General features: G+C 53.8%; 1 protein-coding gene across 2 annotated transcripts in view; it reads left to right on the plus strand.

Moving 5' to 3' along the window:
* SMG6 (SMG6 nonsense mediated mRNA decay factor) overlaps positions 1-26,497 on the plus strand; it is a 111,238-nt gene that overhangs the window by 57,417 nt on the left and 27,324 nt on the right. For both annotated transcript variants that reach the window (XM_069874086.1, XM_069874087.1), the window contains exon 13: positions 7,047-7,248. In XM_069874086.1, coding sequence (XP_069730187.1) covers positions 7,047-7,248 — 202 coding nt within the window. The remainder of the gene's footprint in view (positions 1-7,046; positions 7,249-26,497) is intronic.

Raw genomic sequence — 26,497 nt, forward strand, 5'->3', positions numbered from 1 at the left:
TATGGGCAGGGTGAGCTCAGGAGCGCAGAGAGCACGTGAGGAGCAAGTGCAGATGCCAAGTTGCAGACTGAGTAAGGGGCCTGTGCCGTTCCACACGTGCATTGTGCCTCGCGGCGGTGGGACGTGCGGCAAGGTCCCCACTGGTGCCAATAGAGAAGCTGGATGGACACGCTGGAACCACCTCCCAGCGCTCTGCAGCCATCGCTTTCATTGCTCCTCATGGGCACAGAAAAGGGGCAGTGAAAAGAAAAGCCCAAAGCACAGAAGCAGCCTGCGAGGATGCCACGAATGCGCTAAAGCTTCTGGAAAAACCAGACCCCATACCCACCTGGCAGCTCCCTCGGAGCAGAGGCCTGGCCCAGAGCTTGCATCAAAGTGCAGCTCGTCCGGGGCCAGCGCTGCTGCCAGAATGACAGGCTGGGCCGGGGGCCAGCGGGGCAGCTTGTCAAGACTCCACCAGAGCCTCGGGCCTGGGCTGCTGGGGCCGTACATCCCGAGGCCTCCACTCACGCTGCGTTCACCATGTTCATGATGGCTCGTTCTTGGTAAGGGAGAGAGCTGGGGGACTTTGAGAACGTCTAAACTCAGCCCAGCTGTGGCAGTTGGTTTATTGCTTTCAGCTGGTACTTGAACCCAGGTCCTGGTCTTGGAGTCTTTCCCAGGTTTAATCCCCGGAGCTTTCTCTGCAGCTGTATGACACTGCGCTGACCCCGAATGAGGATAGGAAAATAGAAACGGTGCCAAGCCAGAGTCTCTTTTTCATTTGGAGTCTGGCTGTCTGCCCATGACCAGGGTTACATAATGGGAAACATAGCTGGGGCTCTGGAGAGCCCGCGTTTCACCACGCTGCCCAGACCTTCGCGTTCTGATGCTATATATCTTCCTAATTGTAGCTCGGATGCATTTATCACACTGCTGGATTTGAGGCCTTACAATAAAAAAAAAAAAAAAAAGGAAAAGAAAAGCAACCCAGCCCCACACCGAATTCCTCAGCTCACTGCTCTCCCCCTTGGCCAGAGGCGGAGGGAAAGGTGTGAGGGGCGAGCGCTGCTGAGAGGAGTGGGCTCTGCGGGAAGGGAGCTGTGTCTTTGAGGCCCTTTTCTTACTGGGGCTTGGGAATGAATCCTGGCAGGTATCCTCTCCTTAGCTGGGGACTCAGCGGTCCTGAATTCAGCCTGAATTAGAAACTGTGCCTTTCCCCAACCCCCCTATCCCTGCTCTGGCGTTCCTCCAGCTCTCGGCCACACCTGTGTGGTCACCAGGGCTCAGAGGATGCACTGGGACACGTTTCCAGGCTATGGGGAGGTGACAGCCTGCTTGGAGCCCTCTCTTGGGGCTGCTGTGTGTATTTGAGAGGCGGGGGGTTGTCCTTCCCTTCTTCTTTGGGAGAGGGGCTCAGCGAGTTTCCGCGGCTCTTCTCTTGGGTGTTTCCAGGGTGGGAGCTAAACCTGATGATGGACATCACTGCTTCACAGCAGCAGTGTCCTGTGGCTTGGGATTATGTCCAGAGCAGGTGTTCCCAGGTCTTCCAGCTGCAAGCGACTTGCTTTTATATCTTAAATATTAATTAATAACCGTATGTTTTGTGGCAAACATCATGTTGAGGGCTGACCAGGCATTGTTTAAAGTGGTTGCGTTGCCTTGTGACTGGGTTGGAGCAGTGTCCTTCAGATTAGTTGTCCCCAGGAGTAATTAGCAGAGCTTAGGGTGTAAAAGCAGGGAGTCTTGGAGCAAGGAGCAACGTGGGGCTCCTAAGGCAGAGATATGGGCTGCAGATGGGCTGAAAGATGGGGCTCCAAGGAGGCTGTTGTCATCCAAGGAAATCCAGCTCCACTTGGCACATGTGGCTGAGGAGCTGAGGTGGGTGAGGAGGACTGGGCAGAGGAGAGCAAAGCGTCTCCTTGCTCTGCTTTGTTGCTGCAATGAGTTGGTTGCTAAATGAAGTGTGAGAATTGATGGGGAAGCCACTGGGTAGACAGACAAACTGCCACAGGACTGATCCTGGTGACTCCGTGCTCCTTCCGCGCTGGAGCAAAAGGCCTCTCCGTTTGTGGAGACTTTCTGCAAGCATTTAAAAGTGGTTGATATCAACCAAATATTAAATGAAATCCAAAAGCTCTGAGCGCATTCTAGAGCTTTACCTTCCTAGGGAGACCTGCCAGATTGCTCTTGTCACATCACTGTGGTGGAGAAGTGTCACCGAGACGGCAGCTCCCACTGGGTGAGGTGGACAGAGTCCTCAACAGGGGTGCCAAGACCTTGCTGGACTTTCCTGGAGCCTAGGTGGAAAATCCCTTTTGCAGAGCTCAGCCTTAGTAACTCTGGCTACCAGAGTTTCCCTACCAAGACATCAAAGGGAGGATTCGGAGGTGTCTCAGCAGCGTAAACCTGGCTGAGAACAAAGGTAAAGTCAAGGGAAGAAGAAGCCAGAAGTCTCTGTGGAGAAGGGGCTGGGGCAAAGCAGGGGCTGCACCTCTCCCAGAGAGAAGAGCGTCCCTCTGACTCCAAGGATGGGTTCCTAGGAGAAGGATGGGTTTATCAATGCCCAGCTGGCCAAAGGGACCACGGGCAGAGCTGAGTGGGAGCAATGGTTGGTGCAGTGGGGCAGTGCCCATGCCACCCCTACTCCGGGCAGCCATATCTGAGTCCAGAATGACCGGTGAATGCCTTTGGGAAGAGCTCCCACCACCAGCCCGTTTTATTTCTTGCAGAGGAGCAGCTTTTAGTTTGGCTTCTCCTTGGCCGGGAGAGAGGAAACGCAGGAGGGGGATGCAGGGCACTTTGTAGAGCGGTGCGGGAGCTGCGGCGGGTGCCGGTGCCGCCTCGCGCCGGGAGATGGTGGGTACGCGTCGCCCAGCCCTGGACGCGTGCGAGCCCGAGGCGTTTGCCATCTGCGCGGCTCTCGGCGGCTGAGGAACACAATGCAGGGCTTCTTCTGCGCCGCGCTTTCCGGGTTTGTTCTGCAGCTGTGGAGTTTGACTGTTAGTGTTTAAACAAGCTGGTATTACACAGGAAACGGCCACCTCCACAGGCCCCCGCAGGCTCCGAACGGGGGGTCATTGTGCTTGATATTAATCACCAGGCAGCTCGCGCCCCAGGGAAGACGGTGGCTTGTGCGGGAGAGCTGCACGGCACCGCGGCCCATGGGCATTCGGTGTGCGCCACGCTCGCTCCCGTGCCCGTTGCTCTCTCGATGCCCAGAGCTTCTGTTGAGAGGCTATTCCCTCGGGGTGATGCGAGCCCACCTTGGGCATCCATCCCTCTGTGCCAGGAGCCACCCCGGCACAGACCCAGCCTCAGCGCACTTGTGCGGCGCGCTCAGCATCGCCTGGCCGGGCTGCGTCCTGTCGGCGTGCAGCTGGGCTGCGCTCGCCCTGACAGCTACATTAAACCTGGAATCCTGAGGCAATAAAAAAGAAATTAACTCTTATTTTTTTTTCCTGTCCTAGTGGAATAAAGCAAATGTAAATGTGTCTGCAGGGAAGTGAATGAACCCCGGTTCTGAGGAAAGACCTCGCGCTAACCCCCTTCTCGCTTCCTCAGTTAAAGGCTCCGAGAGCCTCATCCCTGTACCTGGGAGCTGCGTGCACGGGCTCCGTGGCGGTGATTCTGGGCCTCCCTCCGCAGAGGGACACCCAAGCCGTGGCACTGTGCATCCGCAGCGCTTCCAGGCACCTGGCTCTGCAGAGAGGCAGCGGCAGCGCTGCTGGGTGACAGAAGCCAGAAACACCTGGAGGTGGCCACGGCTGCGTCCTGGGAAGGGGCAGCAGGGAGAAGGAGCCTGTTTGGGCTCCCAAGGGGTGTGTGACTCCTAGGGTGAGTGTGCATCCCAGGAGATCCACGGGGCTGTGCGGTGTTGGCGTGGGCTGTCAGCCCTCAGCGGCTTTGCTGGCTCGCGGCTGGTGTGTGAGGAAAGCTGGGGAGGGGCTCTTTATCAGGGAGCGCAGGGAGAGGACAAGGGGGAATGGTTTTGAGCTGAAAGAGGGAAGATTGGGATGAGATCTTAGGAAGAAATGTTTTCCTGTGAGAGTGGGGAGGCCCAGATTGCCCGAGAAGTGGTGGCTGCCCCATCCCTGGAGGGGTTCAAGGCCAGGTTGGATGGGGCTTGGAGCAACCTGATCCAGAGGGAGGTGTCCCTGCCATGGCAGGGGTGGGACTGGATGGGCTTTAGGATCCCTTCCAACCCAAACCGTTCCATGATTCTATCATCTTAGTGCTGTGCTGGAAGCTGCACTGCAGAGGAGCTGCACCCAAAGGGAAGGCAGATAACAGTCAGAGCTGCTCTCTGCGGTGCTACCTCTGCATCACAATAGAAAACCAGAACAGAAGCACCAACACCTTCTTCTCTGTTGGCTTTTGAAGGCTCTGCAGGGTGCTGCGTGCAAGAGGGTGCTGCCCCGCTGCTGCTGCGGCGCTGCTCGGGGCTGTGTTGCACCGAGTCTTGCTACCCAGGGAGCCAGCCCAGGCTGTGGTTTGAGCGAAGGAAGCGTGGGGTGGAAACCTAACACATCCAGTCCAAATGAGTGATGTGGCGAGGCCCCACGATGCTGCAGGGAGCTGAGGATGAAGGGGATACACTGACAGACACTGCCTCTGCGCTTGGGGGGTGGTGAGGGGCTGACCTGCCCGGAGGTGCTGTGGGGGGAGAGGAGAGGGGAGCTGGGTGGCTCTGAGGGTGTCAGTGGTGGCTCAGTGACTTCGTGTGATGCTTTTCTGCCATGGGGTGCCTGTGGTGGGAGGTGGCTCCTGTGCTTCATCTTCCTCAAGCTGCGCCAGGGCAGGTTCAGGTTGGATATCAGGAAGACCTTCTTCACTGAAAGGTTTCTTAAACCTTGGAACAGCTGCCCAGGGAGGTGGTGGAGTCCCCATCCCTAGTGGGGTTTAAAAGACAGGCAGGTGAAAGTGCTTAAGATAGGGTTTAGCAGTGGACACGTACGGTTGGACTTGATGATCTCAAAGGTCTTTCCCAGCCTAGGGACTCTATTATTTGCTTCGCCACCCTTGTCCCGCTGTGGCTCTCAGTCCTGCCTGGCATCCTACCACTGCTCTCTGCCTCTGTCCCGCTCTTGCTCATTATCTCCATCCTCTGTTCCATGAGGAATACAGGTGAGGTCTCTACAATGTGTTTCTTCCTATCCATCTGGCTGTGTCACCTCCCTGGGAACATCCTCTGCGTCTGTGCCTGTCCCCAACACCCCAGTGCGCTCGTTGCCTGCCCACCTCCTCCTCCCCATTCCTCTCTGCTGCCGATGCCTCCAGCCTTTCCATCTCCTTCACCGGAGCCAGGTGGCAGCCCGTGCACGGCCCCCAGCCTCCGGCAGCCCAGCCTGGTTGCCAGCAGGGCACTGGGGGGGCTGTGGCTCCCAAGCCCTGCGCATCTCCCATGGGCAGAGCTCTCCTTGGAGGTGGCCCAGAGCAGCCCTATCACATCCGGTGCTTGTCTCCGCAGCCTGGGCCGGAGGATAAACTATCAGGGCTGTGGGGCAGTGGATCATTCCTCTTATTATTTTCTTCTTTTGCAGATAGGGGTCGTGGAAAGTTCAGTTCCTTTTAACCCTCGCAGCTCTGTTTATTTTCCAGCTGGTAGCACAAACGCAGCGTTTCCCATTACATCACAAAAGGCCTCGGACAGATCCCTCCGAAAAACGTGTTGCAACTGTTTATTTTTTTCCATATTTAAACATTTCTGACAGCCAGACCTGGCTGAGTCAAGCAATGGAGCTTTGTGAATGAACCCAGCTCCTGGTGTCTGTGCGCAGAGGGCTTTGAAGGAACCTCTTCTCCTCTGGAGCGCACGGGTTGGGTCTGGCTGAGGGACGTGGGCGACTCTGCGTTACATGTGTGCTGATTACGTGCCGGGCTTTGATTAATGGCTCCTCATTCTGCCTGGCTCCCAGGACGCTCTTGAAAACAAGATGTTTCATTTCAGTGTGCTTTCCTGGTACATTGATTCCCGTAAATAACGGAGTGCAGGCTCTGTCCACCTGGAGCAGTTCAAAGAGCAGGGGGCCTCATCCAGCCCTGGGCTGCCTCGCGCCGCGCTGGCCACTGCTGCACACCCGGGGATGCTGCCTTCCCTCTGGTTTTTGATGACCAGGGGTGTGGGGTGGAGGAGCAACCCTCCTTTGTGCCACCAGAAGCAGGTCAGCCCCAGTTTCCCTTGCTTTTATCCTAATTTATGCGCTGAAAAACCCTCTATCTGAGTGCTTTTAGACACAGGAGGAGGAAACGCGTGCCAGCAATGCTCTCTGCAGTGCCGTGTGCGTTTTGCCTGCTCTCCCTGTGCTGTCCGGCTCTGGGCACGGGGCTCTCCATGGGGATGTGAGACAGGGATGTGTGGAGAGCGGTCCAGGGCTGCCGCTGGCCTTGTGTTCGCACCCGGTGTTCCGCGTGTCACTGCCGCTCCGGGAAGGTGAGACACGGCAGAGGCAGCTTTGCGGGTCACTCGCGAGTGTTGAAACCGTGACCAGAAGCAAAACACGGCTTAACCCCTGCCGAGGCTGGGGTCTGCTGGGGTTTATTAAAACAATCTCTGGGTTTGAGGCTGTGGCTGTGATTGCAGCAGATAACAGCGACGGAGAGGGTGGGCCGGGTCCCCTGGGTGCCCCCGTTGCCCAACAGCGGGACAGGGGATTGGTTTGTCCTCCCGGGAGGCTTCAAAATTGAGTAATAAGCAGCGTTTCTCCCAGCTGGAAGGAGCTGGGTTCCTGCCGGCACCGCACAGGGAAGGTGCTTCCTGCACGTGTGGCGGCTCGGGAGCGGGCAGAGCAGCGGGAAGAGCGAGATCCCAGGAGCTGGGAAGATCCTGGGAGCCGTCCTCACGCTGGGGACGGGGTGGTCGGTGTCAGCAGCCACGAGCGAGGGTTCCAAACCCTCGTGGGTTCGGTGCCAGCGCAGCTGTGGCTGGAACCCTCCCGGTGGGGTAGGTTAGCGGCGGTGGTGCGTGCCTCGCCTCGCCTCACCTCTCTGGTATTCGCTGCAGCATTGCAGGCAACTCCCAACGCATTCCAGCCCCGAATTGCTCACGTCTCTCCTCGTTCTCCCAGGGTCTCAGTAGATGTGTGGGCGACGCTGGCTGACTTCTGTAACATACTGACCACAGTGAATCAGTCGGAGGTGCCCTTGTACAAGGACCCAGATGACGACCTTGCCCTGCTTAGCCTGGAAGAGGATCGGCTGCTCTCAGGCTTCGTTCCCCTGCTGGTCGCCCCCCAGGAGCCCTGCTACGTGGAGAGGACCTCGGACAAGGTCAGCAGTAGGCCAAACATCCCCCCTCGATTCCTCCAGACTTTTATTCTTGGGAAGTTTTCTGTGCAAACGGAACACGATTAAGTCATTGAGAAGGGTGTTAAGGGAAAATATCGACCTTTCAGCCGCTGACATCCAGCTCTGTGTCATGAAAACCCCTCTCGACTTCCTCTGGTGTGTGTGTGCGCGCTGGCATGTTGTATATACGATCATTTCCTCACTTGTTTAAATAGTGCAGCTTGTGTTGGCAGTGCTCTCGGTGCACTCCAAATGGTTTGCATCATGCTTAAAGCACCCTCCCCCTCCCCCCGGCCACAAAACTCTGCCTTAGGAAGGCAGCCAGGACTTTTTTCCCTCTCTAAAGAGGAGAGTGATAAATAGGTGACTAGAGAGAAGCAGACACCATGTGTTAACGTACAAAAGGCTTTTAGGAATATGAAGCATTCCCAACTGCCCGCTCTCTATTTTCCTTTCTTTGCTCTAGGAGCCCATTCTAGCCTGAACTTTCCTTTGCCTGTTTGTTTTTAGAATAATGAAATCAGTTCCCTTGTTGCTGTGGGGTTTTGGGTCTGTTCTCTGCCACCACCTGGCCAGAAGGGACCTGGGGGCTGCTCTTGGATAACGTGCCTGAACCTGATGGGGGATGGACGAGGCACAATGGCATTTGTTTTGCACGCCCTCGGAGGCACGACAGGATAAGAGTGGCTCTCAACAGTTTCCTGCTTGGAGGCAGAAGAGCAGCACCAGAAACGCTGCTGGTCTGGGAAGCCGCAACGTTGGCTCCTCGAGCGGCTGGTGCTACGAGAGGAGAAATGGAGGAGCAGGCGCTGGTCTCTGTGGAGAGCCTGCGTGTGACAGTGGCAACGTGCCTTCCCGCGTGCCACTTCTTGCTGCTTTCCCGAAGTGACAGTGAGAAATTTAGGACTTTTGTCACAGAGGGAGCCAAGAGGTGCAAATTTCTGTTTCACTTCTCTGTGCTCGCAGTACTGTCTGCAGCAGAGGAGCACAGGGTCCCAGCGACACAGAGAGCTCTCGCGGTGCAGGGAAGCACCTTGGTGCAAGAAATCACTGTGGAAAAATGGATTTTCAAGGCTCTGTTTGAAGGGATTACAATAACAAGCATGCAGTTGCTGTTACTGTTGCTGAGGTAGCCTGTCCCCAGTCTCACGAGGGTTCTGCTGGGGACATTCCCAGTGTCCTGTTCTCTGTGCAAGGGCTCTTTCCCAGCAGCGAGGGGGCTGAGCAGGCCAGTCTGATACCCCATAATTTGTGAAATGGGTTCTGGTGCTCCATAACTTGTGGGAGAGGGTTGGTGTTCCCTGAACTCTACCTCTCCGAACCACACACCGGTTTATTCGGAGTGCTGTCTACCTGCCCTGCCAGGCACTTATGCTCATGTCTGTGGAGTGGGAGGTGTGTCTTTGTCCTGTAACTACACCTGAGCTGTGTTTTCTCACTGAATTGGCTCCCTTTGGCTTTGGTACTTTACAAATCGCACCACTGGCAGGGGCTGGTGCCCTTTGCAGCGTGGCGGAAGCCACCCAGGCATCCAGGATCGTTGAATACAGTGGCACCAGCTCAGCACTACTGAGGCAGGGGGTGGAACTGGATGGGCTTTGAGGTCCCTTCCATCCCAAACTATCCTTTGATTCTGTGATTTTTCTCGATCCAGGACTGACCAGCGGTTGTGTGAATGGTCAGACTGGTGACACGGCAGGTATTCACTTTGTGGAAGGCACCCAAGAGGGTTAAGGGAGGACCAGTCCAACAGAGCAGAGATCTCAAAAGCCTGACTTCCAAGAAGGGACTCGAAGAGCTGGGGCTCTTTAATCTAGAGGAAATTCGGGGAAAATGCTGTGCACTCTTGCAGAGAGGAGGAGAACAAGCTGTGCTCCAGCTCTGTGCTGAAGAGCACGGGAAGGAATGGGCATGAATTGAGGAGACTCAGGCAAGGCTTCATACCTTCGGGTAGTTAAGCACTTGAAAGCGGCCTCTTTAGTGGTTCTGCAGAATCTCTTCAGCCGTGGAGATTTTTAAAAGCAGGCTGGGCATCTCTGTCTGGTACAGCTTGGCTGGAGGTGGACGCCTTGGAAAAGGAGGCAAAATGACCTCTCTGGGCGCTCCTACCCCATTGTCTGGGGTCTGGTAGTGCAGTAGAAAGGGGCTGGAGTGGCAGCTGCGTCATTACTGTCCAAAAACTGCCTTGTTTCACAAATCGTCTCCTCCTGCAGCATTGATCAAGTGAATTCTTTGACTCTCCATGAGTGGAGTGGTGGGGAAGGCAGTGCAGACCAGTTCTGGTGTGCCAAGATGGCTTAGGGAAGCCCACTGAGATGCCCTTCCTACAACTTGCAGGGCCGGGAGGGGACGATAGGGTTTGTACCTCGAGAATTTTCAGGACATGGTTTAGCAGGCACGGTGAGGTTGGGCTGATGGTTGGACTGGATAAGCTTAGAGGTCTTTTCAACCTTAACATTCCCCTTATTCTTTAATATCTCATCTTACTGATGCTCCAAACGCTTCCCCCATGCTTTTGCATCACAATTTTTAAATAAATATATGAAGTTATGGAGGAAATGGATCTATTGAAGGGCAAGACTGGAGAGTGTTGGGCTAAAATCATGTCAGGTTATTGGCTCCACCGAGAGGATGGGTATTTTGTAAGCCACGTAGAACAAACACGGTGCTTCCCACTTCTTTCTGTTCTCCACGTCCCATTTAGCAGATGGAGTGCAGCGTTCAGCCAGAGTTTCTCAGCAAGAATTTGAGCATTTGGCCTGGCTCTTATTTTGAGTGAAAATGTTCTGACTCCGTTCGCTGCCATGAAGCCGCGCATTTGGATTCCTGCTGGAGCCAGGGTGACACTTCGAGCTTCCCATTGTCTCTTGCGCTGCCATTGAAGCTGTAACCAACAAAAGCTGGCTCCAGGGCGAGCACAGCTTGGTGATGTTTTCCTGGGTGCGTGTTGGGCTGATCTCCATTGATGGAGCTCCAGTGAACGTACCAGTCAACAGCAAACTATGCAGCCCGGTGCCGGAGCCATCAAGACGGCGTCTGTGGCATTCACGGGGGAAGGAGATGCTGCCAGGACCTCAGTCCCCCAGCGTTGTACCTGAGGGAAGAGCAGGGAGCAGCAACGTGGCGGTGTTAAGGAGGAAGGTAACAGCTTCATCAGGCGGTGCATGGTGCTGCTGGGGTCACTTTTAATGGAACGTGCTTGGGTTGTGTTGAGGTTAAAGCAGTCCTAGGGGTGATGCAGCTGAGGTGTGTGTGGGTCTGTTCTTGTGCAGCCCCAGGAGATCGGGGCATGTCTTGGTTTCCTCAGCTCTTGCTGAACCTCATTGTCTCGGGTGCATCCTGCTCTGCGGTGCCCCTGTGGAATAGAATCTTAGAATCGTTAAGGTTGGAAAAGGCCTCTAAGCTCATCCAGTCCAACCACTAGCCCAACCCCACTGTGCCTACTAAGCCATGTCCCCAAGTGCCACATTTACTTGTTTTTTGAACCCCTCCAGGGATGGAGACTTCACCCCTGCCCTGGGCAGACTCTTCTAATGCTTCACCACTCTTTTGGTAAAGACATTGTTCCTGATATCCAATCTAAACCTTCCCTGGCACATCTTGAGGCCATTTCCTCTCATCCTGTCCCTTGTTACTTGGGAGAAGAGACCAGCATCTACCTCACTACAACTTCCTTTCAGGGATCTGTAGAGTGCGATGAGATCTCCCCTCAGCCTCCTTTTCTCTAGGCTAAACAACCAGGTCCATCATCTGCTCCTCGTAACCCTTGTTCTCCAGGCCCTTCCCCAGCTCCGTTCCCCTTCTCTGGATGTGCTCCAGGACCTCAATTTCCTTGTAGTGAAGGGCCCAAAAGTGAACCCAGGATTCAAGGTGCTGGTGGCAAGGCTGGAAGAGCCTGCTGATCACCCAGCAGGGAGATCCTTCTCCTCCAGTGGCATCACTGGTGCCTGCATCCCTACTAGCTCTGCATGGGATCACCTCGTGCTTCACCCAAGCTTGTGCCTGTGTTGTGGGCTCTGCCCCACTCCCCAGCCAGGGAGCTGTGGAGGAGAAAGTGTTAATGTCCCTTCCCACAATAAACCTCTCTGCATGGGGGGTCCTGAAACCTGAACCCCCTTCTCCTCCCCCAGCCCTGACACACGTTAATAAAAGGTTTTTAAACGCCAATAAAAAGGCAGCAGCCCCAGCTCACCAGGTCCGGGGCCCAGGGTCCTTGGGAAGGCACTTCACAAATGTGTTTTTTGCATTTTCAGGCTTTTGGCTGGTGAATAAGATTGAGGAGAAATACTCCTTCCCCTGATAACAATACAGGGAGACGCAGGATCAGCAGTGTGTGGATTAAAACCAGACGGTGCATGATTAATACATATGCTTATAGGGCCAGTCACTGTGGTTCCCTCCTCTCAAACAGAAAAGGCACTTTTTTCCCCCTCGTGCATGCTCATGTGCGGAGTGGACTGTCTCAGATCCTCGCCACTCAGCTAGGCTCAACTTTGTCTCACCTCCTCAGGCAAGCGAGAGCCCTAAAACACGAGGCTCTGAAATGTAATGAGCAGTATTTTACTGTCCCAGCCCTCCAGACTGGGTGCCGCGTGGCTCTTCCAGCTCCAAGTTACCTTCTCACGCTTGGTGTGGTTCTTGTTTCACAAGGACTTGCTTCTTCCTGTTCGCGCTACTCACCTGTCGGTGCAAATAGCCTAAAATCCAAGCTTTGTTCTCCTCAGAAGACACAATTCTCTTTCCAGCAACCTCGTCCAGTGGGAGGTGTCCCTGCCCATGGCACGGGGCTTGCATATGAGCAGGCTTTAAGGTCCTTTCCAACCCAAACTATTCTATGATTCCTCTGTACTGTCCAGCCCAGGTGGCCAGTCCAGCTTTTCCCATCTCTGGTTGCCCCAAAGTGCTCTAGATTCACTCTCAAAGCCTTTGAATTAGCTATTGAGGAGCCTTTCAGAGTAGGCTTTGTCTAAAATTAGTCCTGTCTTGTTATTCACTTCACTTATTTACGGTATTTCAGTCTTCTTAAGACTTACAGATACCTCTTGGTGAATTGTAGTCATGTCTGATGCCTCTTGGGGAGACAGCCCCAGGTTTAGAAGCCCGGGAGGAAGAGCTGTCGAGGTGACCATGCTCTATCGTGCCTCTAAACACCAGAAGGTTTGTCCTTTCCGAGACCTTTTGCCTCCTGGGATGACAAGAATGAATTCCAGGTTAGAGTGGCCACGCTACAGTGATTCTGGGTAGCAAGACTAGGACTCTGAGAGCACAAAGTCTTTGTAAGCAGAGAAAACCCCAGCGAGCAAATGTAACTGTTTTCTCAGCATCCTTTCCATATTCCCATTCCATAGCCTTTGAGCGTGTCCCTCCAGCTGGCAGGCAAATGCACTCAGCCCGGGAGAGCGAGAGCTTCCAGCCTGGAGTTTGGTCCAGAGAGGAAAGGGAAACCGTGAGCAGAGATCGGAGCCTCAAGGAGGAGAGTCCAAGGAGGAGTCATCCTTGAAAAACTCCTTCCATTCCTGCCTGCCTTGGTTTCCAAGCAAGCAGTGAAAGATCCCTGCCACAGGCAGCCCTGCTCGGAGCAGGGACTTTGGCCGGAGCTGGCAGCCAAAGGCACCCGAGTCAGAAATGTTTACATTTTCTGACCAGTATCTGAACTCCATCCCAGCCTTAACGTTCCCTTTCATGTGATGCCTTTGGATTGTAAAAGGCAATTAGGCTAAATTATGGGCCAGGCTGGAAGGTGATGTCGTTGTGTGATGGAGGAGAGGCTGGATTTCGTGCCACCACGAAGGTAGCATGCAGTGTCACCTGCTTGGAACTTCTCATCTGTCCTTGTCCTTCCCTTGAGGACCAGGGACTGTGTGGGCACCGCGGGAGCCTCTCTTTGCGGCACGGTTTGCAGGGGGAAGTGTCAAGTCCATGTTCCCAGCTCTGGGTGGCAGAGGAGGGGACACTGGTGGCTTTTGTGCTGTTTGAAACTTTGTGGAAACAGGCACGAGCGCTGTCCTCGTGGCTGCTGCTACGTCTCCTAGGGCTGCGCAGGGCATCTGCCAGGGGGGTTCTGTCATTCATCGCTTGGTCTTGGGTTTTAAATACTATTTAAGCTAAAGGAATTTTGAGCATAATCATAAAACTGCCTTTCTCCAGCTGAAGGCAATGGGAACTTGGGGCAAACGAGTATTAGCGCTGCGCGAGGACACTGAATACAGCCCTGGAGAAATCCACAATGTGGAATAATAGTTCAGGCTCTTAAAAGAGGGGGGGGTGGGTTTAAAAAAAAAACCCCAACTGCAATAAATCTAGCGAGTGGAATCTGAGGGAAATGATCCCATCTGGAAAACTCCAGCGCTGGTGCTGCTGAAGGCTTAAGGAGCGATGCAGAGAGCAGAAAGCAAACCCTGCAGTCTGCGGATGACAGGCTGCTTAATTGATGTCCATCGCAACTGGTACTCTGCCAGTTGATGTTGGCCCCCTTCCAGCGTGCTGTAATTTTGGAGCCAGGTGTGAAGCGTTTCTGTTCCGTCTTGTTCCCAAGCACCTACAGAAGCCTCACACATCTCACTCGAGGCTGCAGCCCTGTAGGAAACAGCTGTACAGGTATAGGTGAAAGGAAATGTCACAGCTGGGCTCGCAGGACTCCCCCGCGCCTTGCCGAGGGCTCCGGTTGGGGGGCCCCGCTCCCCACGCCGGCTCTGGGGAGGTGGCTGTGTCCCAGGCACACCTGCCTGTCTGTCAGCGAGGGGTTTGGAACGTCACAGAGCTGCTGGGAAGAACATACAGGGCAGAAACCACCTCTGCAAAGAGGAGCTCACAGTGGCGTGCGTCAGTCCTGGAAGAGAAGAGGGAAATGCAGCCCAGGAGAGCCCCGGATGCTGGCAAGCCCGGAGAGCTGTGGCAGCTCTTCTGGGCATCTTCTCCCTTAGGAAACCACAAGGAAATTCCCAAGGGGAGAAGAACAGGTCTTGTGGAAAGCATTGAGCCTTGGTTTTGAGAGAACCCGCTGGGATCTTTAGCAAATCACTGCAGAGTCACTTTCAAAAGGTGTGTTATTTCCAGGCTAAATTTGGGTTGTTTCAGTTTCTACTCATTGAATTTTGCTGTAGGTTGGGAAGTTCTCCATCAGTGCGGTGCCACCACCATGGAAACGTGTCCCAAGTTCCCCTATTCCCATCCTCTTTTGATAAGTGAAATAGATGGAGTGAGAGACACGATGGTCTCTCAGGTGTGGTTTGGAACCCCTGAGCCATCCTCCTGGGGCTTCTTAGCTGTGACTGTCTCGGCTCGATGTGTTGCGCTGCGACCTGCTGCGCTGGCTTCTAAGGAGGAGGTGACCTCACTGCTCTGCTGCTTTCCTCCCTCCCCACCAGACCTTGATGCTTTGCTGCTCTCCTCCATCTCCATCAGACCTCGATGCTTTGCTGCTCTCCTCCATCTCCATCAGACCTCGATGCTCTGCCTCTCTGCTCTGTTCCACAAGATCTCTTTGCTCTGCTGCTCTCCTCTACCCCACCAAATGCCACCACCATCCTGCAGCCTTTTCTCCTGGAGGGACAACTTTGTGTTTAGCCGTGTTAAACCCTGTGGTGTTTGCTCGTGCAACTGAGCAGTGTTGAGGTTTGTGTCTGTAGGAGAATTGCTCTCTTCAAAGGTTGGCAGGGCAGGAGATAGTGTCTAATCTGCAGGCTTTATCAGTCAAGGTTTTCTTTGTCCAGGTCACTGAACCTATTGTTAAGCCGCATAAGCCCAGGCAAGCTTCCCATTGCCCCGCCAGCACTGCCCTCCTGTTTACGCTGACATTTTAAGACCTCTGTTGACCAGATTTTAATCCACTCTGTATCCTGTGCACCGCGGTCTCTGGGGCATTCTGGCTTTTCACGTCCTCCTGTCCCAGCTGCTTGGAGCTCGAGCTGAGGACAACCGCCTCCTTGATGACGCGCAGCCGTGCCACCGAGCTGCGGCCACAGCGCTGAAGGCAGCAGGAGTTCAAAGCTCCTTTGCCTCAACCAGGCATTAATAGATCCCGTAGCCCTGGCCAGGCAGGCACGACGGCGAGGAGGAACGGATCTAACAGTCCCTCCAGCCAGCATCCCCTCTGGAGAGCTGGGGTCCTGCTGCTTTGCCTCTGTTCTGAACCCAAGAGCTGGTGTGAGAGCTGCAGTCTCACTGCAAGGTGAGGAGCCACCTCCAATGTGTTAAGAGAACACATGTGGCTGGATCTTAATGTGCTGTTAGCGAGTGTGAGAGTGGCTTTGTGGTCTGGATGTGGCTTGCAGGGAAGTACAAGCTGCTGCCTTCCAGGCAGCCCCATCTTTTAGAGGGGAAGTGGAAAGAGAAGAACCAGCAATTGATGGAAACAACCTTCCCTACCCCCGAGATGCCTCTTTCCTGGTACCTGGAGGGTGCGAGTGACACCCCAGTGCAGGGGGAGCCATGGGGAATTTGCTCAAACAGCTTGTGACGTTTCCACTCCTTCCTCCTCTGCCTTCCCGCAGCCTTGGTTCCACCTCTGCCTCCTCCAGGCTTGCCTTGGACAGGGCACTTGAGCCACTATGTCAGCGCCACGTGTACCAGCACACGTGCGGGTCCTCAGCCAGTTTGGCTCTGGTGTCAGCAAGAGGCTCTTCTGGAGTGTTTTCTGGAAGTGCGGTGTGATCGGCAGCTCAAGGCACCCGCTGACAGGGTAAATCAGCCTTGCCCCGTGCCTGTTTTCAGGCAGCGTTGGATCTTTTCATGTGGATCAGATGACACTCGTCGTCAAACGTCTTCGGGTCCATCCTCGTCAGGCCAGGTTTGTGTAATGAAACGGAAAAGTTCTGTGTGTTCAGTCCTTTTGTCCTCAGGGCTGCCTCTAGAGGTTCAGCACAGACCCCTGGGAAACGGGAAACGTCCTATTCAAGAAACTCACTGACTGCGTGTTCCCGGAGTTGGCATCAGTGGAGTGACCTGGGAAAGGAGAGTGAAACCATGCAGGCTCTGGTGCAACATCTCCTCGGCGTACGCTGCACGCACTCTTCACTTCCCTTGGGGTTTTCAGCAGGTAATGGCCTCGCTCCTGCCACGCTGGCACAAACCCTGACACATCTGGGTAGGACATCAGACCGAGATAGCGCGTTGCTCTGGCTATAAAAGAGGCATCGACCATGACTTTAGTGTGCTCAGAATGACATATTAGAGTCCAGACCTCGTGGAATTTGCTGATTAGTCTGCAAGTACATCGAAAGGCCTCATTAAAAGACCGTTAACGCTGGATCCCTTCCCAATGAGCCATCTCTTATTGCTGCCCAGAGAAACCTTGAGGAAATGGGAAGGCTGCTCCGGCTGGCCGGGCTGGTCCCTGGGCATGAAGCGTGGCCTCGCCTTGGACAATCTTTGTGGTGCTCAAGACTTAATGTGGCGCTTCTGATCGTGCGGGAGGGCCTGTGCAGGGCTGTCTCTGTGCCTCATTCTTTGCCTGCTGGATCCACCAGGCTCTGATACTGGACCCAGTCCCGGGTCTGACTCTTCGTCTCTGACCCTTCCTCACCATTTGGGTGATGCTGTTTCACAGCACAGCTCGCAGTTTGTCTTTGACCAAGTGAAATCCTTAAAACATCCCTGCTGGAGGCAGCGGCGGCTGTGGTAGCCACCAACGCAGCTATTGGAAGGACCTCAGGAAACCCGAAAAAAGCCCCAATTAATAACGCCTCATTGTTATCCTGAATAAGAAAGATCCACGTCCTGGGAAGCTTGCCAGAGAAGTGGACTGGGTGGAATGCAGGGAGTGGTCAGCCCAAATAACAGATGGGGATCTACTCTGTCTCTACGGGAGACGGAAGGTGACCTCTGTCATTGAGCTCGGAGTCTGCTCCCCACGTTTCTGCTCCCAGCTGGACCTCACGTTGGCTTTGTGGATTCCAAATCCCTCTGCCAGTGCTGGGCTGAGTCTGGGCAAGGATGGGGAGCGACAGGCTGGAGCTGTAGCCCTCGTTGTCCTCCCGCTGTCACATACCCAACCAGAAAGAGAAGACACCATCGTGGGCTTATTTCTTGTTTTTCCTTCTCGCCGTCATTGAAGTCAAAGCACTTCCCAGGCATTAATGAACGTATCTCCACAACACGTTATGCCAGAAGGAAAAGCAATTTCCTTGTTAGAGATTGGCAACAGAGGTACGCGAGGCTGAGGGACCGACCCAGGTCCCACAGGAAGCCTCAGCTCCAGGATGAGAACAAACCCCTGATACCCAGGATTTGAGGCCAGTGCCTCAGCCTCAGGCCACCCGCGTCCCCGAGGAAGACGAGGGGGCACTGAGGGAAGGTTCACAGGGAGGCGTTAACGTTCTTCCCAACCATAGGCCTCGCGTGAGCAGCGTTGCTGCTGGTCTGAGTCTGTGGTGGGGCAGAAAATATGCTGGATATTTAATCCAGATAATTCAATCACATTTTTCCCCATAACATATTTGCATATATTTACTTAAACATATGGTAAACCCCATCACTTGGTTAAATTAACAAAATGTGCCGTTGCGTTTTGCGTGCCAACATTTTACATAAAGCATTTTCTCCACCATATAGCAAATATTTGACTCTAAGTTTATTTATTGTGAATAGACACAGGAATTGTAGATATTTCTCGTTATTGCCTCGATTAAAACGCTGTCCCCAAATGTCACTGCCCTTGCGAGAGGCAGATGCCTGAATCACCACAAACTTAGTATGAAAACAAAGGTCTTTTCTGAGGTCTGAGGAGTTACTGCCTGCCTGGTCTGCTTGGTTTGGGAACAACAGAACAGATTTGCAGGTTGATTTCGTATTTACCTTAAGCATTAGTGACGCTCTGTAATTATTGAAGGGAAGAGATTTATGTCTTTGGACAGAGCAAAGAGTTTGCTCCATCCTTCTGATGCTTGTGATGTCAGTTCACCTGGTCCATGTGTGGTGTTTCCTATTGAGAAGTGGCTGTGGAGCAGCTCAGGCACGTGGCTGCTGATGTAGGGTTTGGAACCTACCAGCTGCTGTTGCTGTACCACGTTCCTAGTGCTGAAGTCCTTTTGAAGACCATGCTTGCTCTCTTAAGTCACCGAGATGCTTCCTGAGCTTGTACCCATTGCCAACTCATATCGTTAGCTCCCCTAGCACCTCTGTCGTTTTAGTTCAGCATCTGTCATAATGAACAATGATTTGTTCAACGTTGATCTGAGTTTTGTAGAAACCTGGTGGATGAGATGCTCTTACCGGTCCAGTCCACGGGAGCTGAGTTTGCTCAGCGCTTGTCTGTTCTCACAACTGCAGCTTCAACCTTCTTTTAGACACCAGCATCCTCACTGGCTTCAGAGTCACTCGTGAGTAACCACCTTGACGTGGAAAAGGAGAGATCCTCCAGGTTCTGGCATGGAAGGACCTCATCTTGTGGAAGTATGTATCTGCTAAACAGAAAACTGGCTTAGTCAGCTGGGAAATGCTGGGGTTATAAAGTTGAATCCATGTAGGCTGGAGAGCCAGAAGGGAACTGTGTCGTTGGGTTTGGCCAGGTGCAAATGGGAGCAAATATCTCCATGGATATGTTAGATGATTCTGTCGTTGCAAGTGTGCAGACCGAGCAGTTGCTAAACAGAAAAGTGGGCAAGGAGAAGGAAGTGCTGGCTGAGGACAGCAAGGGGCTCGCAGCTTCGGAGGTCCCAGCAAGTCATGGTGTAGCTCTTGGGTGGTTTAGAGACTGAACGCCCATGGCAGCATTTCTGAAGGCTGCGTGTGACCCAGGGGAGGTGACAGAAACGTGTAGACGTGGCAGTATGAGGGACATGGCTTTGTGGTGGATTTGACAGTGTAAGTTTAAGGTTGGACTTTGATGATTGGATGATTTTAAGGGTCTTTTCCAACCTAAATGATTCTTTGTGTGCAGCCGCTGTTTCCCATATTCCCTGCTCACGGCGCGATCTTGGGGCATGTTGGTTTTCTGTGGCACAAGTGGGACTGGTTTGCTGTCAGCAGGACACAGGACAGCTTCAGGATCCACCCACACTTGTTCTTCTTGGTGGCTGCTGCCTTTTTGTTCCCAATAGTTGGGAGAAAGTTGTTCTTTCCACTGACAGGGTGGCACTTTTAGGTTGCCGAAGGATCCAAAGCTTGGCTTGGCTGTTGGATCCCACGGGATATGGAGCTGCCTTCCTCCCTGGGAGGATCTGAGCATCGTCAACGCTTACCCTGTGGAGACAGCAGAGCCCTCATTGTAGTCATTCTTTGCTCCACAGCATCTCGGGCCATCTCTAATCCCCTTTTCAGGATGAAAGCCACCACTTTGGAGAATGGCTTATTTAGATGAGTTATTTTATGTGGGTTTTGGTCTAAAATGAAACATCTTGACGTGGTGAAATGTGAGGACAGGAAAGAATTAGATGGAACTTCTGAGCGACTTAGCATGTATGTGCTAATGGGGTATAATTTCTGTCCCGCCATGTCTCTCCTCATCCACTGGAGCGCAAGGGCTGTTCCTGGTTGTGTTGAAACCCTCAAAGCCTCCTTTAGATGGCTTCAGGGCAGTCTGGTGATGAAGAGGAAGCCTGGTAGACTGTTACCCCTCAGAGATGCACTACGTGTTCCCATCCCATCTTGGACAGTGCTGCTCCTTTCCTGCAGGCACCTCGCTCCTCCAGGAGCTCCTGGGTCTCCTCTTCCTTTGGACAGGATTCCCACTTTTCAGCTCTTCCCAGATTTCACCTCGGTTTCCCCTTTTTTAATAGGAATGCTTGGCCTCTTGCACTCGTGCTCGGGGAGGAGCAGCTTGTTTCTGTAGCTGGCGGGGTGCCAGATGTCATCACTTCAGGCAGTGCCACGCTGCACATCTTCAGCAGTTTGAAATGGAGAGACAGAAAGAGACAGATAAGATCAGCAGCTTTAGGTGATGGCATTGTTTCAAATAAACCATGCATGACCCAAAGCTTCCACTTCAAATGGGGAATGAAATTGCTTCATCCTTTGACAGCTTGCTCCATGAAAGAAATTTATCTTCCCTTAATTGCTTTAGATCCCACGAGGCTGTGTACAGTAATTTCTAGGAGATAATTATATCAAATTAAAAAAATATGGGACTATCTGACTGCTGAGCAGGAACACGGTGGCCAGAGAGCAGGAAGGAAAGAGGCACCACCGCTGAGTCCTGCTCCAGGTTATCCCTTCCTCTCCTCGCGGGCTGCAGGCACGGCACTGGGAGACCTCAGGAGAGTCTCTGCGAGTGGCTGGGCGCCCGTGTTCTGAGTGGAGGTGGGAATCCTGCTCTTCCAGAGCTTCTTTGGGATGCTGCTGGGGCATGGTGGGGATTTCCATCACCCGTCCCTTGTCACCTGGGGACAGCGAGCCTTGCCAGGCAGGGCTTGGCAGTGCCTTCATCCGCTCCGTTCTCCTGCGTGGTTGGACAGTGGAGCTGAGGAACGAGAGCTTGTTGATTTAAAAACATGTATATTTAGAAGCAGCGTGTAAACTTCCTGCCCAGGCTGGGATTGGATTCTTGACTATGTTTGAGTTTCCAGTTTTCATTTCCTTTGCCCTCATACTTCACATCGTGTATCTCCCAGAGTGTGCCCCAGACTAAGCTCTCCTTAACCCTCCCTCGCCCCACATTTTTCTCTCATTATTTGCACATCGGTTCCAGTTCTTCCAGGAAGCAGCGTGTCTCCCGATTGTCACGCTGTGCCATGGTCGAGCCTGGCCTCCTGCAGGTCTCCTCCATCCCTCTGGAAGTGACCTCAGCCCCACGCTGGGGCCTGCAGCAGGGACAGAACTGCTGGAAGTTGCCATCCTTTGGAAGAAGACAAACTCTTTTGCCACAGGTTGAAACCCCAGAGTGACATCTCTCTTTCTAGCTCATAGGAAACAATCACTGACCAGTTCCAGGATGGAAACTGCTCCATTTTCTCAATCTTCTCTCTCTTCTTTAAATCAGACTGCTTGCCCTCCTTAGAATAATTTGGTTAGAAAAGAGCTTTGAGATCATTGAGTCCAACTGTACCTGTCCACTACTAAGCCATCCTTGAGCACCTCATCTGCCAGTCTTTTTAAACTCCTCCAGGAATAGGGACTCGACTACCTCCCTGGCCAGCTGTTCCAGTGACTGAGAACCCTTTTGGTGAAGAACTTCTTCCTGATGTCTAATTTGAACCTTCCCTGGCACAACTTGAGGCCATTTTCTCTTGTCATCTCGCCTGTCACTTGGGTGGAGAGACCAGCACTCACCTTGCTCCAACCTCCTCTCAGGCAGTTGTAGATTGGTAAGGTCCTGACTGCTTCACGTGACGGCTCCTGCCCTGCTGTTGCCTTTACAGCCCGTCTCCTGGGGACAGGGAGGGTGTTGTTTCCCCCCCCAGGGCTGTGACGATTTGTGTGTGTGATCCTGCGTGGGCTTTGAAATGGTTGTCTACAGTCGTGGGCCAGAACTGAACTCCTCCCCACCCCTGTGATGTGCAGGCTGGTTTTTGAAGTGCGATGCTGCTTCAGCTGTTCCCAGGAAGTCTGCAGGGGAGCCGTGTTTGTACTGAGGAGGTAAAGTCCCCGTGTGTTTCTCGAGGGGATCAGCTCAATGGGCTCTTTGATGTCATCTCAGGTTTTGGACTTACATCAAGTAAGACTAAGAAAGAAAAGAAATGTTAGAACATTTGCACCTGAGGAAGGTAACCTGTGGCTGTCCTGGTATCTAAGGAATAAATCCACGGCCACCAGTATTGCTGTGGCCCAGAGCAGGAAGATAAAGGATTCTGGTCCCAAAAGCTGCCCAGCTGGACAGCTGGCTCTCAGCATTGTCTCGAGTGGGGAGATGGGAGAGTTATCACGTGTGAAATGTCTTCTTGAGGCAACCCTCAGACTCAGCACTGTCCCCACGTGCCGTTCAGGATGCCGCTCGTGGTTAACCTGATACCACCCTGAGCACAGACAAAACCAGCCCTCTGAGATGTTCATGGTGGTTTGGTTAACCTGTGCCAAGCTGAACAGCATCTCCTGTCTTCCCGTGTCTCTAGAGCCTGAGCAGCCCTACACTGTGGGGGTGACCATCCCCATAGTTCATGCATTGTCTCCAGTTTTGATCTCATGGTGCTCCCACAGGGCTTGCATATAATCATCTTGGACTCAATGATCTTAAAGATCTTTTCTAGCCTAAACGACTAAACGATTCTGTGATCTGGCCTGGCTGCCCAAGCCCAACGCTCCCAACAACTCACGCATCCTTCTCCTCAACTGCAGTTTGTCATTTCGTTTTTTCCGTATGAGATGTCCATCGCTTACTCCTTTTTGCCCCCTTTAGTGAAGAAGAGCTCACCTAAAGCTGTTGGAAATACAATTTCTGCTCGGTTCTTTCAGAGACGTGGCTGCCCTGATGGCCAAAGCCTCTGGGGACAGGCAAGGGGGCTGCAAGGGGAAGGGCACCCGATTGCTGAAGCTGGGAAAAGAGCATTTAATAAACCGAGAATCCAAGGAGCTCTCATCTGCCTGGAAGCTGCTGCTCCCGGCACAGTCGGCGTTTTGTTTCAGAGCCCATGAGCAAAAGAGTTAATGATGATCCCAGATGGCTTCAGAGTTCGCCTCTTGCCACCCCTTCCTGTTCCCCCAGGATCTCAGATGGTGGCGGGAGATGAAGTAAAATTCTAGAGTTTGTTGTAAAGTTCATCTCTCTCCCTAAATCATGCTGGAACTTGTGCGTGCGGTGCTGGCAGCTTCAAGGGGATGCTACCTGGTAATTAATTAGTTGTCAAGAGACAGCCCAGAGGTTCCAAGTCTTTATATTCTTGCTAATAGAAATTGCTCTGATTACATTTTCCCCCTCGGCTGGAGGGCTGAGGAGTGCAGAGCAGGAGCTCTGGTCCATGGGCAGCTGGAGCACGCCTGCCTGTCCTTTGTTGGGACTCTTCTCGGCGTGCTAGCACACGCTGCCGCGAGCACGAACCCCGCGGGAGCTCAGGCTTTGCCAGCCGGTCCTGCTCCTGTTTCTCATCGCACGCTTCCCCTGCCTTTGCAGGTGCGGCTGCCACGATTCCCCTCCGGCTCCTCCGCGGGGCTTCCCTTGGCATCGTTGTTCCCATCGGCATTTCCCCTGCACCCCCTCCCCAGCCTGGACAGGGGTGCTTCACGTGTTTGCTTTGCAGAGCCCTTTCCTGGGCTAAGCTTAGAGGAACATTTGGTGTCTACAGAGATCCCTCGTGTCTTCCTCAACCTCACTTCTATTTTCTTCTTTATCCCTGAGCTTCTGCAGTTGGTTCCAAGTAGATTTAGGTTTCTTCATGCAGAGAGTGGAGTGTGTTGTGGAGCCACGAGAGATGTGCCTGGATGTTGGGGTCCTTTCTCAGCCAAGCAAGGCGCTGTGCACACAAAACTCTGGAGCTGCGGTATCCGATGGTTTGGTGAGGGATCGTTGGCATTTTTGTCCCATCTTTGCAGAGATTCTCTGCTGACAACTGACAATTTATAGAATTATGGACCTTAAAGCCCATCCAGTTCCACCCCCTACCCTGGGCAGGGACACCTCCCACTGGATCAGGGGCTCCAAGCCCCATCCAACCTGGCCTTGAACCCCTCCAGGGATGGGGCAGCCACCCCTGCTCTGGCAACCTGGGCCTCCCCACCCTCCCAGGCAGACATTTCTTCCTAAGATCTCTCTTAGAGGTCCATCTCTGGTACCTTAGGGAGCAGGTCTGCCCTGGCTGATCCCAGGAAGCATCCCACCCGATGTCCCTCTGGATTCTGGGAATAAGGCGCAGGGAGTGGTGGTGCCGGATGCTCTCACGCCTGCCGGTGCCTTTTCTTCCGACCCCCGGGGAGCCGCGCTGCGACCCACCTGACGTGGCTGCCTCTGCCGACATATGGTCCCTTCTCTGTGTGTTTAGTTAAGTGTGGGAGGACTTGATGCTTCAACTCCCGTAGCTTTTAAGCTGTTGTTACTGCAGATATGGCCCCACGAGCAGACGTGGCATCTTTACAAGCGTGGCCCCGTCCCTAACAAAGGCAATTAGGATGCTATTCTGTTAGAGCTGGGGGAGAGAGGCTTCTAGTGTCTGCAAGGAGCAGTCTGGCAAGGGCATAATCTAATGCAGAAGATGAAGACAAAGGCATTTTGAAGGCAGGATGTGGGGGAAAAGGGGGGTATGATGAGCTCAGTGGGCAGATCTGCAGCAGGAGTGGGGGTACGGGAGCCCAGCAGCTCGTGGGGCGATGCAGGGGTGAGCAGAGGCGCTGCTCCGGGCAGGTACAGGGAGGTTAGCGGCTGGGGAGAGGGAGTGTCTGCACAGGGGAGATGCTTCGGGGTGAGGAGTGTGAAGTTCAGGCTACTGGGTGGAAGAAAAAAACCTAAGAGGTGATGAGCTGTGCGATCCTGCAGAGCAGCGAGCGCAGGGGATGGAGGTGACATTTGGGACAGGAGTGGCGTGGGGCTGTCGAGTGATCCTGAGGCTGGGGTGGTGGCACGGGAAGGCTCAGAGGAGCAGGAGACGATGGCCCTGGGGAGAGCTCAGAGGAGCAGGAGAGGGTGGCCAGGGCCACCACTGCCATGTGGTTTGGGGCAAGTCACCCGGGGCGAGTCAGGAGGCTGCTTGCAGTCCCAGGGCTCGAGCTGAGCTTCGTGCCGCTGGCTCCTTCCTCGTTTGGCTTTTCCAGCATCCGAGCTGTTTGTTTGCTCGGGATGATTTCAGTTGTTTTCTATTTTAACTCCTGACCCCAAGTGCCTGGGCCAGGGCGGGCAGGCACTGTTTGAAAGCCGCCACTTGGCGGCAACAACTGTTCGAGCCGCGGAGCAGCACCCATCTAACCCCTCTTTTCACACACTCGGAGCTACCCAAACATTAACCTTTGGATTAAAATTTTCCATGCTTGGTCTCTCCCCAGATGTGATGTTGGAGCTTTGGTTTGGGTTCATGTTTTTCGTGTTTGCTGGATTCGTGTTCTGGGAGAATGAAAGAAATACTTTTCCCATTTGAAAAAAAAAGGAATTCTAGTCTCTATTTATTTATTTTTTTTTAATTATTATTTGGGGATCCACCAAGAATGGTTGAAGTTTGGAACTGAAAATAAGTAGCTTGGCTGCAAAAAGCTGATGTGCAGGTACTCAGGGGTGGAGGAGCTCCAGGTGAGCAGCGCGCTGGTGGCACCATCGCAGCCTAAGCAGCCCACGCCAGGTACGTGCAGGCTCTGCCGTGGCGTGAGTCAGGCTGAGTAACTCCACGATTGGAGCTGGGCGGCCGGGGGTTTGTTTTTTAGCCAAAAGGGGAAAAAAAAAAAAAAAAAGTTGTTTTTCAGGCTGCTCTCGCAGGATCACGACGCGGTGGGGACGCACGGGCTCCCGGGCTGCGGTGAGTCAGGCGCAGGGCTCGCTGCGCTGTTTTTGATCCTCTGCTCCGCGTTGCAGGTCATGTCATCATCGGGAGATGACGCGCTGGAGAGCCCGTGGTACGGTCACCCCGGAACGGGAGCGTGGCAGCACGGATCCTGCCTCCAGTGCCCGCTGCTCATTTCTCATCGCTCCCCTCGTTTCTTTTGCTGGAGGAGCTCTGCCTCGTTTCGTGTAATAGTGCCCCATGGCTGCACCTTTCCTTGTCGCGCCGCCAGTCCCGCTCTCGATGCTTCCTCGTTTGCTTCAGGGCCACCTTGGGCACACTCTGTGTTTCCCTAGGTTGATTTTTCCCTGCTGGCCGCAGCACCCCTCCTCTCTGCCCCAAGTCTGCTCGCTGCTCATCGGGTGGGGACCTGTGCTGCTCACACCAGCGCTGTAATGTCTGGCCGGCAGCTCTGCCAGAGGCCAAAATTGGCTCTCGGTGCATGGCTGGATCGCGAGGACAGTGTTAGATGGAGGGTGGAGTGAGTGAATACCCCTCTCTTCCTACTGTGCTTTCAGGAAATGTCTCTAATGCAGCTGTAAGTGTGAATGAAGTCAAAAGGATGGATCGGTGCCCCCGCTCCAGCCCACCCCACTTGTCGGGGCCCATCCAGAGTCCCCACCCTATTGTTCTGGTTCAGCTCCTCCGTTTCGGGGCAGGGGCCCTGCTCTGCGCTCAGCATCCCGCTCCCGGGAGGAGGAGCTCTGCAGAAAACAAAGACGCGGCAAATAGTTTTCCTCTCTTGGACAAGCTGCCTTTCCAATTCCTCCTTCCCTTCCTTAGGTGTGTTTGCAGCTCTCGGCCCTGCTGGAAGCGAGCGGCTGCGAGGCTCGAGCCATCAATCATTGCCAGAAGAGCTGCGCGTTGGGTATAAGTAGCAGAGCTGCGCTTGCTGCTTCCTTAGA

The sequence above is a fragment of the Phaenicophaeus curvirostris genome, chromosome 21 (assembly GCF_032191515.1).
Source record: "Phaenicophaeus curvirostris isolate KB17595 chromosome 21, BPBGC_Pcur_1.0, whole genome shotgun sequence".
Classification (NCBI taxonomy): domain Eukaryota; kingdom Metazoa; phylum Chordata; class Aves; order Cuculiformes; family Cuculidae; genus Phaenicophaeus; species Phaenicophaeus curvirostris.